The following is a 16,828-nucleotide window of genomic DNA, read 5'->3' as shown; positions in this document are numbered from 1 at the left end:
ATCTATATTGCTACGTGCTTGCAATCGGTCGCCCGAACCGATTTGTTGTTTTCCATATCAGTTAGATTTGGCCGATCGATCCATAGCCTGCCATTTACGCTGCGTGTAATTGGCAAATCTTGCCGATTACGTTGTGTGAGAGACATTCAGAATACCCAGCCGATAAGCTCTCAAATCTAATTTCTTGTTCTTTTTCTTGTCAATTTAAAGGTCAAATTGACTAGCACGCCTTGCTTCGAAGGTTTGCGGTCTGAGCTTGGTGAACAGTACTCTCAGGCCTGGTGTGTAGATTTTTATGTCAACACATCTTTTGGCACGCCTGGTGGGATAGAAGAAGCTTCAATATGAGTAAGAACAACAGTGACGAGGATGGTTACATCCCCGTCGACGAGGACAAGCTCAAAGAGGATCAGAAGGCTGAAGTGCAGCAAGCTACAGAAAGATTCAGGAGAGAGTGCCTCAAGTCTTTCAGCACTACGAGGAGTGGTGAAATCATCAAGAAGTTCGACTTCCCTGCTCTCCAACCCCTGACTGAAGCCAAATGTGAGAACAAGATGCTGGATGCGGTGCACCAGGCTGTGAACCATGCGTTTATCAACCATGCACCGGTCATGACACACACCATGCACAACGCGGTGGTCAAGATTTTGGGAGAAAGAGCATTCAAGGGCTACGAAGGGCCATGCTACGTGCAGCCTAACCAGATGGGCTTCATCCCCATGGGGTCGACTATGGATCCTTCAGCCTGTGGAACAGGGCAAAGGAGATCAGAATCGGTTTCTGAGCTGATTCAGATGAGTACCACTGGTGTTACGCTCCCATCAACATCTCCTGCTACAACCAGGACAAATTCACCTGCTCCCGTGTATTCAACTACACCGCCGTTGACCTCCACTCTCGGAGCAGTGCCGTTTCCTATAGGATGGGACCCAAATACCGGTTTGGGTATGCCCCCGGGATCTTTTGCTTCATCAACCATGGGACAAGCTAGTCCATCGGCTTCAGTACCGATGGCCAATCGGCAGCACGTATCGGCTTCTCAGCTGATAACGCAGAGTACGTCGGCAACACAGACGATGGTTCAGAATACGGCATCGGCTTCGCAGCCGATGCCTCAGCAGTAGATTGTTACGACGCCATACCCTGTCACCCCGACGGAGATCCTGCTATCAAAACTGCCTCATCTAGGTGGAGTAAATTGGGTGTTTCATGACTCGACCGTTGGAACAGTGCGGCAAGTCAATGTACCGTACGTTCATTCCGTCGCCCAGCAGTCAGCTAACCAATCGGAGTCACAGCCGATTGCTACAAATGGGATGGTACTTCACCAACAACCTCCTAACCAGATTGTTCAGCATACATAGCAGGTTGCATCGGCTAATCGATCGATGAATTTAGCACCGCAACAAATGGTATCAGCAGTACAGCCAACAATCCCAGTTTCTCCTCAACAAATGCCGATCGCTAATCAACATATTGATTGGTCCTCCAAGATAGCTGAGGTGATCAGAGAGCAATTTGGTTTAAGGCCAAAGTAGCAATCTACTATGTACAGGACTCCATATCCACCTACTTATGATCAGCTCCCGTTCCCTCACAAGTATAAGGTACCAGATTTCACTAAATTCTCGGGGCAGGGAGATGTTTCTACAATCGAGTATGTTAGCAGGTTCATCTTGCAATGTGGAGAAGCAGTGAATCAAGATGCTTTGAAGGTCCGGTTGTTTTCCATGTCTCTATCAGGATCGGCCTTTACATGGTTTACCATGCTTCCAGCTAATTCCATTCTATATTGGGCCGATTTGGAGAAACAATTTCATCAGTTCTTCTACTCTGGTACCTACGAGATGAAATTGACAGATTTGATCGGCGTTAGACAAAGAAATGATGAATCAGTATCTGCATTCATACAGAGGTTCAGGGACGTCAAGAATAAATGCTACAGCTTGATGTTGTCTGATGAACAGTTGGCCGATGTGGCCTTTCAGGGGCTCTTGCCACATATTAAAGAGAAATATGCTTCGCAGGAGTTTGATAGCATTAGCCAGATAGCACATCAGATGATAGGAGAAGTTCAGCCTTATGAGCAGAAAAGAAGTAATTTTCAGAAAAAGGTCAATCTAGCCGAGTTGGCCGATGAGTCTGATTCTGATGAGGAAGAAGAACCGATCGCATCGGCAGAATGGGTCCAGGGCAGCAAGAAATCGGTGTCATGTCCGTTTGGGAAGTAGGAGCCCGAGAAGTTTGGCTTTGACATCACAAAAGCCGACAGGATCTTCGATCTGCTGTTGTCGGAAGGGCTGATCAAGTTAAAACCTTATCACAAGATCCCATCAGATGAGGAGCTGAAGAATATGAAATATTGCAAGTGGCACAACGCAACCTCTCATAACACTAATGAATGCAAAGGTTTCCACCAAAAAATACAGTTGGCTCTTGAACAAGGGATGCTCAAGTTTGAAGTCCCCAAGAAAGCGATGAAGATTGATCAACACCCATTCGCTGTGAATATGGTGGAAATAAGTGAAAAGAAAGGTATGGGCAAGACCAAAGTCTTGACATCAGAATCGGCCAAAGAATCTAGGAGTGTTGATCCTAGTGCACAGGTATTGGCCGATGAGGTTAAGGGATAGAAGCTGCAAGGAGAAGCTGAATGCTCCGCAGCACCACAGAAGAGAGTCACATCTCGGATGCTGTTGGATAAATTCCAGCGTGACCATGAGAAGCAGCAGAGCAAAGAAGAAGAGATGCACGAAAAAGAGGAGCATTGGAAGTGTCCTTTCTTCGTACATTGCTGGGAAGAGGGTCTGACCTTGCCAATGGTCGATGATTGCCCTGAGTGCAACAATCTGTACCATGGTGGCCAATCATACAAGAAGCCACGATTTGATGACGGCCCGCGTAGACCGATGGCAAGACGGGAACATACTCCGGTACACGATCGGCTGGGAGGAAAAATTTCCGTACATGATCGGCTGGGGGGTAGGACTATGCTTCGTGATCCTGCTGGAGGTCGAATTCATGTACACTATCGGCTGGAACGGATGGCCGATGATAGAGTACTTGATGATCAGCTGATGCGCAGGGATCCGGAAAGGGAGCCAGTAACGCGACGCGCCAGTCAATCTCGATGGTGCCCGACAGGGTTGACCAAGTCTCAAAAGAGGTGTGTCCAGAGGTTGCGTCAGCTGGAATTAATAGAAGAAGAAGAAAAACAAACTCTCAACAGAAAGGGATTTAAGTCACAGATATGGTGCATTAAGCCCAAAGCCGATGATCAGCAGGATTCCAGCTCATCGGCTGCGCCTATCAACATGGTTTTCATGATGCCGAGGGAGTTCATGGCTTCAGTCGATAGTGATGAAGAATCAGAATTGGAGGAGGCGGTGGCCCAATTGGCTCTAGAGCCGGTACCGGCCACGTTCGAGAAACCAGAAGATGAAAAGTGATGGCATCTTAAAGCTTTAATCATGAGAGGGTTTGTTGATTGCAAGCCAGTTACTAAGATGCTGGTGGATGGAGGTGCAGCAGTAAACATAATGCCATACGTGATGCTGTGCAAGCTTGGGAAGAGCGGCGACGATTTAACAAAGACGGACATGATGCTGAAGGACTTCGAAGGAGTAGTGTCCCATGCTCTGGGGGCATTATGTGTTGACTTGACAATCGGGAGTAAGACCCTTCCTACTACCTTCTTTGTTATCAATGGTAAGGGTTCATATAGTCTACTTCTGGGACGGGATTGGATCCATGCCAATTGTTGCATCCCGTCTACCATGCATCAATGCCTCATACAATGGATTGGAGATACTATTGAGGTGGTCTCGGCCGATTCATCGTTCAGTATAGCATCGGCTGAAGCCCACACGTGGAATTTTGAGACAGCCCACTGTTTTTCTGGCAAAGCCTGGGAAACAGATTTCTTGAAGATGGCCAATTATGAACAAACACCGATCCAAGCAGTCGGTTCTTCAGATGAGTCTTAATGGATGAATTCCTTGAAGATGAAGGGACGCTGGGGCATGGGTTTACGTTGGCCGATGTATTAGAAGAGATTGATATTGGAGATGGTGATAGACCAAGGCCGATGTTTCTCAGTGCTAGCCTGGATCCTGAGTATAAGTGTGAGTTGAAATTTTTTTTGAAAGAATATAAAGATTGTTTTGCTTGGGAGTATTATGAGATGCCTTTGTTTAGATCGATCTATTGTTGAGCATTGTTTACCTATAAAACCAGGATATCGGCCATATCAGCAGGGTGCAAGATGGTGTGACCCCGAGATCCTACCTGATATAAAGGCCGAAATCACACGGTTAATTGAGGCTAAGTTTATTCAGCAATGCAGTTATGCCGAATGGATATCTAACGTAGTCCCGGTATATAAGAAAAATGGAAAGTTGCGTGTGTGCATTGATTTCAGGAATCTTAACAAGGCCACGCCGATGGATGGATACCCGATGCCAGTAGCCGATTTGCTGGTGGACACTGCTGTAGGGCACAAGGTGATTAGTTTTATGGATGGTAATGCTGGGTATAACCAAATATTTATGGCAGAAGAGTATATTCATAAAACAGCATTTTGGTGTCCTGGGCATGTCGGCTTGTATGAATGGGTTGTGATGGCTTTTGGGCTGAAGAATGCCGGTGCTACGTATCAGAGGGCCATGAATTATATTTTTCATGAACTCTTCGGCAAGATTGTGGAGATCTACATTGATGATGTTGTAGTGAAATCAGAAGGATACCAAGAGCATCTAGTCGATTTACACAGAACTCTAGAGTGCACAAGGAAATATGGCTTGAAGATGAACCCGAACAAGTGTGCTTTTGGGGTATCGGCTGGTCAGTTCTTGGGTTTTATAGTTCATGAACGTGGGATTGAAATCAGTCAAAAGACAATTACAGCAATCGACAAGGTGGAGGCCCCAAAGACCAAGGTTGAGCTTCAATCGTTCATCGGCAAGATTAATTTCATCTGGAGGTTTATATCTAACCTGTCTAGAAAAATTCTGCCGTTCAGTTCGCGGTTGAAGTTGAAGGCCGATCAGGAGTTTGTATGGGGAGAAGAACAATAGAAGGCGCTGGATGGGATCAAACATTACCTGACAAATCCTCCAGTGCTAGTTCCGCCTCAGAGGCACAAGCCGTTTAAGTTGTATTTATTGGCTGATGAACGTGCCATCGGATCGGCCCTTATTCAAGAATTTGAAGGGAAAGAACGAGTAATATATTATGTAAGCAGAAGACTTCTGGATGTCGAAACCAGGTATTCTCCCGTTGAAAGATTATGTCTTTGCTTGTATTTTTCTTGTACAAAGATTAGGCATTATTTGTTATCGGCTGAGTGCATTGTGGTGAGCAAAGATGATTTGACTAAGTATATGCTGTCCTTGCCGATTTTGAATGGAAGGATTGGTAAATGGATTCTGGCTTTATCAGAATTTTATTTGAGATATGAATCGGCTAAGGCAGTTAAGGGACAGGTCATGGCTGATTTTGTTGTTCAGCATTGTGGTTCGGAGTCGGCTACTGTAGATCTCGCTCCTTGGACTCTATTCTTTGATGGTTCTTATTGTGGAGTTGGATCTGGCATTGGTGTTGTGCTGATATCACCTCGGGGGCAACTTTTGAGTTTTCATTTCCGATCGAAGCTTCTGCCACCAATAATCAAGCTGAATATCATGCTATTCTTAAGGGGATTCGATTGCTCAGGGAGATTAAAGCCAATGCTGTAGAAATATTTGAGGATTCTATGCTGGTGGTTAATCAGTTAATTGGAGTGTATGAATGTAAGGATGACGTTCTGAGGATTTATCATGAAGAATGCCTCCAGCTTTTGCGAGAATTTAAGAAGGTAACTATTGAGCATGTTCCTAGATTTTATAATAGTGATGCAAATCGGTTGGCACAGCATGCTTCTGGGTATCGGCTAATAGAAAGCGTGGTAGCTTTGGAGTTGATGGCCGATGATTGGAGAAAGGAGGTTACCGATTATCTCAGGGACCCTAGTAAAAAAGTGGATCAGAAAATAAGATTCCAAGCGACTAAATATGTGCTGCTTGAAGGGGAATTATATTATCGGACGGTTGATGGAGTATTGTTGAAATGCCTCAGTAAAGAAGATTCTAAGGTATTGATGGGAGAAATTCATGAAGGAGTTTGTGGATCTCATCAATCAGCTTTCAAAATGAAGTGGATGATTAGAAGGAATGGATATTATTGGCCGACAATGCTGGAGGATTATTTTTTATATTACAAAGGTTGCCAAGAATGTCAGAAGTTTGGTAATGTGCAAAGAGCCCCAGCATCGGCTATGAATCCTATAATTAGACCATGGCCGTTCAGGGGATGGGGAATCAACTTAATCGGCTAGATATATCCCGCATCTAGCAAGAATCATAAATTTATATTGGTGGCGACAGGTTATTTCACCAAGTGGGTTGAAGCAGTTCCTTTGAAGAAGGTGACATCTAAGGATATGGTGGAATTTGTTAAGGAGCATATTATATATCGATTCGGTGTTCCTCAAACCATTACTACCGATCAGGGAACTATGTTCATATCTGGTGAATTTGAGGATTTTGCCGCCAGCATGGGAATCAAATTGTTGAATTCTTCTCCATATTATGCCCAAGCAAATGGCCAGGCAGAAGCATCTAATAAGGGAATTATCAAGTTGATCAAAAGAAAGATTGATGAGCAACCAAGACGATGGCATACGACACTCAGTGAGTCTCTATGGGCATATCGGATGGCTTGTCATGGTGCTACCAAGGTGTCCCCGTATCAATTGGTGTATGGACATGAGGCTGTCCTGCCTTGGGAGTTCAAGATAGGCTCTACGCGTGTGACGTTTCAAGATCAGCTGACAGCCGATGAGTATTCGGCTCTGATGAAAGATGAGTTGGAAGATTTAGCGAGTCATCGACTAACTGCTCTCATAAATGTTGAATTGAATAAGGCTAGGGTAGCCAGGTGGTATGACAAGAAGGTGAAAATCAAAAGTTTTGCCCAATGAGAATTGGTTTGGAAGTTAGTGCTGCCGATAGGAACCAAGGACTCGAAATTCGGCAAGTGGTCACCAACTTCGGAAGGACCATACAGGATAAATCGGTGTGCTCCCGGTAATGCTTACATTTTGGAGACACTGGAGGGAGAAGAATTTCCTAAAGCATTAAATGGCAAATACTTAAAGAAATATCACCCTAGCATATGGGTTGATGCCTAGGCCGATAAGTATGCTTATCGGACAGATTGATAGCCGATTTATACATAGCCGATTGCAAATCGATTGGTTACATGGCCGATGCGATACGCGTCGCCCTTAGAGCAATAAAAGCACCAACAAAAGAGTTTGGGAAAAGTTGATGCTTGCATACAGCAAAGTGTCGACCACGCCACAGACTGGGTGAGAGTAAGGGGTGTTCATGATACAGGCATGTGAAACAGTGGGGCAAAAGTGTCTGCATCACGAGGCTGGAAGCGTAGGTCTATTATAGTAATCCCAACGAGTCTCGGATTACCTTTATCGCGCGCAGGCGAATATCATCGGCTTCTTGGATCGCTCTGTTGTCGTCGTCAGCTGAGCCAGGAATCGGTTGAATGCTCTTGTGAAATTGGTAGGCTTGACGAGCTTGTTCCTGCTTCTTACTCTTAAGCTTCTCGACGGCTGGTTGAATTTGGGATAGATCACTGTCCATAACATCGATTTCCTGGTTGACCTGTTGAAGTTGCTGAAGGAGGCCATCGCGCTTGGCTTCTAACTCGCCCTTGGTTCTCTAAAGATCGGCTTGATGGCGGGTCAGCGAATCGATTTCCTGAAAAGTCGATCCACATGACCTTTAAGTTCATTCTTTTGCTTGGCGATTTGCTCTTGTTGGATGCGGTCAGTGAGACGCTTCTGGGCTCTGAGAACTTGCATCCGATGACTCTTGATGAATGCCGCAGGAGTCAACGCATCTTCGATGGGTTCAGGGAGTTGACCCTCCAGGGACCTTAGGGCAGCGCGAATCAGTTCAACATATCTAACCGGTTGGCCGATGTCTTGACTCAAGAGGGGAAGGATTTCTCGAAGATTTGACTTGATTTCATCCGCAAGCCCCACCGGTTCAGCTGATGGTTGATCTTCCTCTGATGGAGTTATTCCGATTGCAAAGGAGAACATACTGTTATCTGGAGAGTCCTGCTCCTGAAAAGAGCAAACAAGATTAGCCGATAGTGTTTTCTGTACTATAAAATCGGGTGGGAAAGTTTTTTACCTATTTCAAGCTCATTTCATCGAAGTTCGAGCCAGAAGGAGGAAGCAATGTGAGCATCGGTTGGGGGGCAGCAGCTCCGTCATCGAAAGGGTCATGAGAAGAGGCTGGATGAGAGGGGGTCGGCTGACTGGAAGATCCAACCGGCGCTTGCATACTTGTTCTTAATCTCTTGGGCGCTGGAGACAGAGTCCTAATCTAGAAATAAATCAGCAGATGTTAGTAAGAGCAGAAAGCGATTTAAGCGGGGGATAGTATCAGAGTATTGTTACTCGAGCAGAGGGGGAAGATAATGGTGAGTCATCTTGAGGATCTCTCCTTCTTGTTAGATCACCGATGGGCGTATTTGCAGCATATTCTTCAGCTGATGACATAGCCAGGGTCAAATGATATTAATCACTCTAATGTAAGAATTCAAGGGAAGAATTGATTACCTGGTGAAGGATCTACAGTTGGGGTATCGACTGATTGCGCCGATGATGATGGCATCGATGGAGTGGCCTGATGGCTTGAGAACCCTTGGGCCAGGAGTTTGTGAGTGGTAACCTTGGTGCTGGACTTGTGTTTTCTCCCTGCCATAATACCTTCTAAGGATGGAGCTCCATGGCCGATGAGGGGATTCTCCGATGGAGGGGCATATACGATTGATCGGCCGCTCCTGCTCATTGTCGGAGCAGGTATATTGGGAGCCTGTAGTGATGGTTTTCAGGAAATTAATTAAAGGAAATAATGGAGTTGATTGCTGAAAAATTTGGGAAAAGTACACACCTCATCTTCGGGTTCTATGTAATCGGCATCGAGATTTTTGCAGTAAATGCTGGCTGATAGATAGAAAAGGTGATCTTGCCACTCTGACCACCATTTCGTAAAGGGAACCGATGTAATGGGTGTGATCAGCCAGTTGCTCAGATCAATGGTGCTTGCATCAAGCTCCAGATCCTTCAAGCGATTGTAGATTAAACCACTTTTGATAGTGTCTCTTGCTTGGATTTTGTTGGCAAAGAAATGATAAAATTCATAGCTGGGGAGGCTTCGACCTGATGTGAATCTAGCAGGCAAGATTCTAGGAGCTATGGCTTCTTGCAAACTGTTGGTTGCGTACTTATCGTCGATCCAGTTGTCAAGTTGAAATTTGACTGGATTCTCAAAGTCATGATTATCGTCGTGGTATGCAAAGCAGATAACAGCCTCATCGGCAAAACCATTGTAGAAGCATCTGAAGAAATCAGTTACGCCAAAAGTGTCATTGGTTATCATTATTGTAGCTTCTCCAAAGGAGGTGCATCGGCGGAGCTGAATCGGCTGTCCCTCTGCATAGCTTTCCGATGGGAAGGAGATTTTCCTCAAGTCCAGGCCTATGGCTTTATGCATGTAAGTGTTTAGCCACAATTGGATAAACCACCAAGGTCCTCCGAGGTTGTTGATGCTCTGAAGAAAGAAAAAGAGAGATGGCATAAACGAGTACAGAAATAAAGTGGCAGAAAACAACGAATGAAGAAGGTGCCTAACCTGGGGAATCTTAGAGAGGGAAGCCATCGATGGAGGAAAGCAAATCCTGGAGCGCTGAGGAAGGAGAGCTCTTGAAATCCTAAAAAGAGTACCCTGCCAGAGTTCTTGACGGTGGCGGAGTTCTTGGAAAGAGAAAAGAAAAGGAAAGCTGTGGAACAGATGCAGACGAAGAAGAAGATGGAGTGGTGAAATGGGATCCATATATATATATATATATATATATATACCATTTTCCTGGAAGGGCACAACGGGAATTTGACATGCCGCTTGGACCATGAATGAGGGTTTGTTTGAACGCGATTCAAGGTGTTGGTTCAGGAAAGGCAATCATGACCGGAATGATTTCGAAGTAAAAGATATATTACTCCGAAACTGGGGGGCATGTGTTGACGCCTTTTTTGACAGGTGTCAAGATAAATGGCGAAATGGAGCCAGCGCACGTGATGCAGAAATGAGCCAGTTTTATTGATGCCGATGGGCATGGGGCTCCGATTTGGGAGGTACTGGCGTATGCAGTTTGGAGATCGGCCGATGATATCTATACCGTTGTGCTGAGGGAATATTCCAGATGCGATTAGGATTAGGATGATGTGGTCGTTGGACCGTTTGTTTTATTTTTAGAAAATCTCTTTCTTTTTTCTCAAGATACGTGCCTGCCGTAATCGACTAGGACTCATTAGTTTAGGGTATAAATATAGGTTGTATGAGACCTAAGGGGGTGGATACACATCCAATAAACAAAGCTTTACAATTCTCTCGCAATTTACTTTCTTTGTCGGCGACTTCGCTATTTTCTCTTTTCGCGAGTTCTTTCGAGTTGATCGAGGACATCTTACATTCCAGCGACTTGATCTGCTGGTAAGTTTTCGTTCATCGAGTAAATCTAAGCTTTAGGGTGTGTTTGGTTTAGCTGTGAGCTGTGAAAAAGCTGCTGTGAACTTTCTGCTGTATAAAAGCTGCTGTGAGCTGATAGCTGTGAAAAAGCTGAAAGTCGTTTGGTTCGCCCTGCTTTGAGAAAGCTGCTGTAATAGCTCTGAAACCCTGATATACTATATTTATACTCAAAATAATCGCAGTACATAGATTGTTCGGTTTACATGACTTGTCAGTGACTAATTTAAAGTTCAAATAAAATAACTAAAATATAAGACATATCTCTATGCTACTATTGACTAACCAAACCATCAGCTATCATCTCACGGATACTGTTCATGGTAACCTCGTTATGCCCCTCTACCTCGTCACCTTGTTGTGCTGCTGCTGCATGTGCCGCTCGAGGCATGTAATCCTCATTTGCATCACATCTATCAAACTCTTTATCGCTCAAATAGCTATCACGAATGAAATTGTGCAATGCAATACAAGCCATGATGATTTTTGCTTGTTTTCGAGTTGAGAAACGTGGCATAGCTTTTAATATACGCCATTTTTGCTTTAGAACTCCAAATGATCGCTCAATTACATTACGAAGGGACGAGTGCAAGTAGTTGAATATCTCGTACTTTCCTTGCGGTGGACGACCACGACGATGATGAAACTCCGGTAGATGGTACGTGCTCCCCTTGAACGGAGCAAGATATCCAATTTTGTTGGGATATCCAGAGTCCACAAGATAATACTTATCTGTAAAAAATAAAATTAGTATGAATATAGAAAGTGTTATGTACGGAAGAAAATTTTCTCACATTTGTACCTTTTGGTGGGACAGGAAAGGAATCAAAATTTGACAATGCATGATGTGATAGACTGCCCAAGTTTCCAAGAAGTGCAGCATGATGTGATAGTTCAGATAGTTGAGATACAAGTAGTGGAGACTGCTGCTCTTTTTTTGCTAAATCTTCCATGCTTGCATCCATCTAAACAGAAATTGAAAAATACATAAGCGACATATATTCTTTCACATGAAAACAGTGGTTCAAAGCAAATAGTCGTACAAATCGTAATGGTTCAAAGCAAATAGTGGTACAAAACGTAATGGTTCAAATCAACTAATGGTTCAAAGCATAGAATAGCTCACAACATAATTATTATAAGAAAATAATAGTTCAGATGCCTTCACGCAGCCTTCTTCATCTCCTTCTCATGCTCTCTCTCAATAAAGTCATATCTGCCTTCTTTCGTTTCAAGTAAGAAAAGGATGTGCCTAAATTCTGGCTTCATGATCAACAACGCAGCTGTGTGCATCATAGCAGTTTTTTCCTGCACACCACACTCCTTGACCAACTTCATAGCATCTGGAAGAGAAGGGACATTGCTGGATGGCTGAACTGATGATGCTTCAACACTTGATCCAATCTTGTCAGCTACACTATCAATTTTCAGGCACGTGTTCTTATACATTCTAAAAAAAGGACTTCTCTCCTCCTTGTCTTCAGCTGCTCCGCATGTCTGCTTGCGCTTCTTCCCGGTTGCTTTTGGTTTCTTCAAAGCTTTAAGCTTGATTGCAGAACTGTCATCCTCTTTCTGTGCAACCTCCAACACATCGTCACTTGAGGATTCACCAGAGGAAATATCTCCCGGACAGAATGCAGTAGCTCCAGTGACATGCACCTTATCAAACAAGAAATGCAAATCATCAAGGTATTTTGGACCACGTTTCCGGAATCTGACATGATTGCACTTCACACCTCTCTCACTGTTGTTGCATCTCTGAAAAAAATGAAAAAAATGAAAGATTCAGTCAGACATATTACATTAGGAGTGCAGTTTGTATTAAATTGAAATAACATCGTATTTTACCTCAAGGTGTTCGTTCCACCATATGTCCGAGCAGTCAACCGTTTGATTTGCCTCATTCCATCCAAGACCAGTCGCAGCATTCTTCAATTCCATGAACTGTGTGTAATCTTTTTTCAAATTGTCCAATTTATTCTTCAATTGTGTCTTTACTAATTTCACCCCACACCTTGCCAAAAACTTGTCCTCCATATTCTTCCAACCATTTCTAGTGAAACAACCTCCAGGCCTATTCCCAGCTAAAATCTCCTCCTTGCATATGTCAATCAAGTGCTTCACATTTGTATTGTCCCAAACTGCCTTCTCAGCCATACTTTTGTAAAGATAAACAATAGTTGCATTAGAAGGTCCTCTATCCGAACCGGAATCTCACCACCAACAGCATACACCAACAGCATGCAGTAACGAACTTCCAAAGAATACATGCATAAGACGTATACTGAACAGTTATGTGAAACTGAACCTAGAATTACCATCTCTTATATAACCAAGAAAAGTAGAATTAATAATGTTCAGAATCTATTCTTTACATGTAACACTAGAAGCTTTACTAGAAAAACACTCAAATTTTCACCAATCAGCTGTACCACTTGCTTCTTAAGCCCAAAGTGCTTCACAGAACTATGGGAATCTAATGGAGGACAGAGCCCAAAGTGGGATGTCAAAATGACCAGTGCAACTACTCATCGTTCACGAGCAGATAAAGGAAAATCATCTACTACAATGATCTAACACAGAGGACAGCCTCCACAAATCAGATTACTGAATTCCTTCATTGCAACGTAGTGCAATTATGAATTGGCTGCACTTCTACTGAAGAGTTCACATCTAAAACACATGCATTCGATGATCACCAATTTCACATCTAAAACACATGCACTCCAGGCTACGGTTTTCTATGGGAATTGGCAAAACGGGTACCCAGCAGACAAAGATCTCATCTCATATATCAAGGATCACCAATTTCTCTTGACAAGTACCAAGATCAAAAGAATAATTCATAAAAACATATACCTTGCCGGGGGAGGGCAGCAGGGGCAGTGGCGGCGCCGGGGGCGGGGAACGCGCCGGGGGGGGGGCCGCGTCGGGGGCGGGGAACGCGCCGGGGGGCCGCGGGGGAGAGGGCGCCGCCTTGGGGGGGGCCGCGCGGGGGCGGGGCGGCGCCGGGAGGGGAGCCGCGCGGGGGCGGGGCCGCGCCGGGGGGGAGCCGCGCGGGGGCGGGGCCGCACCGGGGGGAGCCGCGCGGGGGCGGGGCGGCGCCGGGAGGGGAGCCGCGCGGGGGCGGGGTGGCGCCGGGGGGAGCCGCGCGGGGCCGGGGCCGCGCCGGGGGGGAGCCGCGCGGGGCCGGGGCCGCGCCGGGGGGTGCCGCGCGGGGGCGGGGCGGCACCGGGAGGGAGGGCGGCGCCGGGGGGGAGCCGCGCGGGGGCGGGGCCGCGCCGGGGGGGGGCCGCGCGGGGGGGGACCGCGCGGGGGCGGGGCCGCGCCGGGGGCGGGGCGGCGCCGGGAGGGAGGGCGGCGCCGTGGGGGGGGGGAGCCGGGGGGCCGCGCCGGGGGGGAGGGCGGCGCCGGGGGGGAGGGAGGCGGCGGGGGGGAGGGCAGCAGGGGCAGTGGCGGCGTCGGGTTGGAGAAGGGAAAAGAACGAACGGAGGAGGAAAAAGAAACGAATCGGTATGCGTAACGAGTGGCAGTGGGTAATTTTACCGACTTTGGATCGCCTCCAACGCAGCGGAAGCAGCTCGCCGCTTGCTTCGTGATTTCCATGTGCGGAAGTAGGCTGCGGTGGGAGAAGTTGAGCGCGAAAGCAGGTTGTTTGGTTTGGCTTCTGCTTTTTCACAGCAGAAGCAGGCTGCAAAAGCAGAACCAAACAGACCCTTAGTTAACTGGCACATCGCTGTTACTTCGTTTAGATTTGTTCAAAGTTATCTAATTACATCTAGGTTTTGACTTTCTAGCGTATCGCTGTTGTCTCATCTAGATTAGTTCATATTTTATTGATATCCGCTAGAATTATAGGTTTTTCCTGTTGTTTTAGCTTTTATCAGATCTATCCGCCTTGAAACACGTGTAATCGGTTGCGAGATCTCTTAATTTTATTAAAATATCATAGAGCCGATTTCGATCTGTTTCAGGGGCTTTCAAGTGGCTTTATTTAAGTTACACATTCGTAGCTTTCATATCATTACACGCTTGCAGTCGGCTATTTGGGCCGATTTGTCGTTTTGTGCGTCGGCTGAAATCCGGCCGATAGGTCGGAGTAGTTCCTTTACACGATCTATATTGCTACGTGCTTGCAATCGGTCACCCGAACCGATTTGTTGTTTTTCGTATCAGTTAGATTTGGCCGATCGATCCATAGCCTGCCATTTACGCTGCGTGTAATCGGCAAAGCCTGCCGATTACGTTGTGTGAGAGACATTCGGAATACCGAGCCGATAAGCTCTCAAATCTAAGTCCTTGTTCATTTTGTTGTCAATTTATAGGTCAAATTGACTGGCAAGCCTTGCTTTGAAGGTTTGCGGTCTGAGCTTGGTGAACAGTACTCTCAGGCTTGGTGTGTAGATTTTTACTTCAACAGTACTCAGCAAGTGGTTGGAATTATATGACATGAAGGCCAAAAGTAAGGAAAGGCCGATTGGCTTACTGTGATAAGCAATCTTAGTTGGTCAAGTTTTATTAGCACCTGATTACTAAGGTATAAGTTCATACTAACCCACATTAAAAGAAAGAGAAGAGGTATAATAGAAACATAACCATAACCATAAATATGGTCTACGATTTAATTCATCTGCAAGTTCAATTATCATGTGAGGGTCCAAGCCGCTCTTAACCATGAGCACGGCTAATATATCAGGTTTCACCCTGCAGAGGTTGTACAATTACCCACAATTCGTGTCTCCCGATTTGCCCGAGGTAGCTAGCCTCTTAAATACTTCTGAGGTGAGTGGCAAGAGATTCACTATGAGGCCTTTGCAAAGATTCCCTAACTTATTACAATCCGCTAAGGTTTCAGGCCGCAGTGGTCATAACCCTCCCTAATGAGGAAGACGCCTTAACCAAGATCATATCTAAGCCTCAAGAGGACCGGGCTATACCCCATCAACGCACTCCCCTCTTGCCCTTTCGGTAAGATCATCACAAGCTAGAATTTCTGATTAATTAGCCAAGACCAGAGCCATATAGTATTGTGGTTAAACTGTTTTCCTGGGTGGTTCTCCATATTCCAATTAACCATATGATCTTGTGATTAACAACACAAAGAGCATGAACATGGATAAAATAGGTGTAGCATCATCATTATTATCATCATGGTTATAAATTATTCCCAAACCAAAACCAATTATAGCAACTAAGCAGAAGCTACCTAACAAGAAAGATAAAACCCAGGTTGACAAGGGATGATCATAAAGACTAGACATATCCTTAATTAGGATCCATCAGGTTAAGACACATGCATGCATAAAAGAAAGTTATATTTATTGCGATTATTAGGACAAAAACATGATCAAGGAAACACTTGCTTTTTTAGAGAATAGCTGCTCAAAATCTTCAACTCTTGTTCTTAAAACTCTTAATCTTCAAAGCTTTTGGATTACACTCGTTCTAACATCACAGAAGCCTCGGACCCAAGCAAAGCAACAAACAAACCCAAGCAAAACAACAAACAAACAAATAAGAACAACTAAGTAAAGGTACACCAAACAAAAAGAAAGCTTAAAAGGAGCATACAAAAGGATATGGCTCATTTCTACGGTCACGAGAACGCAAGAAATGCGGAAAACGGAGCTATGGTTGAAAAGAAACAACTATCGGAAGATTTATATTATAAAATAAAATAAAATAACTATAAGCTTCATTTATTTTAGTTGGAAAACAAATATAAAAGATATTCAAATGAAAATATCTCTAATTATAATTAACTCATATTATATTTGCATTAATAAAAATGAAGTAGAACTTAGTCAAATTTTATATATAATTATCTATGTACAAATTACACTAATTAAATAATTAATTAGAAAAGAAACTGGAGAGATCATCTAAACATCGAACTTTATGGTTTGTGTTGAACTAAACAAGTTATAGTTGGTATTAATCAAATTAACATTAATTAAGAAAACCGGAGTAAAGACTTAATTGGATTTTAATTGAAAAACTAGATGAGAGGTCATTAATCAAATTAAATCTATATTTAATTTTAAAAATAGGAACTATGGTACAACAAGACTACTAAATGATAGCTTAGGATTTTAGAAGACTAACGCAAAAAGAATGAATCAAAATGGATCTAAAACGCGAAAACTACGCATGAAACAAGGTTGCAAGGACCT

The 16,828-nt window shown here is 44.6% G+C and overlaps 1 protein-coding gene across 1 annotated transcript; it reads right to left on the bottom strand.

Annotated features, from left to right (window-relative positions):
• Positions 1-11,819: 11,819 nt before the first annotated feature.
• On the bottom strand, positions 11,820-13,075 carry LOC112896661 (L10-interacting MYB domain-containing protein-like). The gene is made up of 2 exons (XM_025964715.1): positions 12,504-13,075; positions 11,820-12,413 (listed from the first exon to the last, which is right to left on the bottom strand). The coding sequence occupies exons 1-2, from the start codon at positions 12,810-12,812 to the stop codon at positions 11,820-11,822; spliced, it is 903 nt and encodes a 300-aa protein (XP_025820500.1). The 5' UTR covers positions 12,813-13,075.
• Positions 13,076-16,828: the final 3,753 nt, after the last annotated feature.

The sequence above is a fragment of the Panicum hallii genome, chromosome 1 (genome assembly GCF_002211085.1).
Source record: "Panicum hallii strain FIL2 chromosome 1, PHallii_v3.1, whole genome shotgun sequence".
NCBI lineage: Eukaryota > Viridiplantae > Streptophyta > Magnoliopsida > Poales > Poaceae > Panicum > Panicum hallii.
This window is presented reverse-complemented; position numbering and strand designations above follow the sequence as displayed.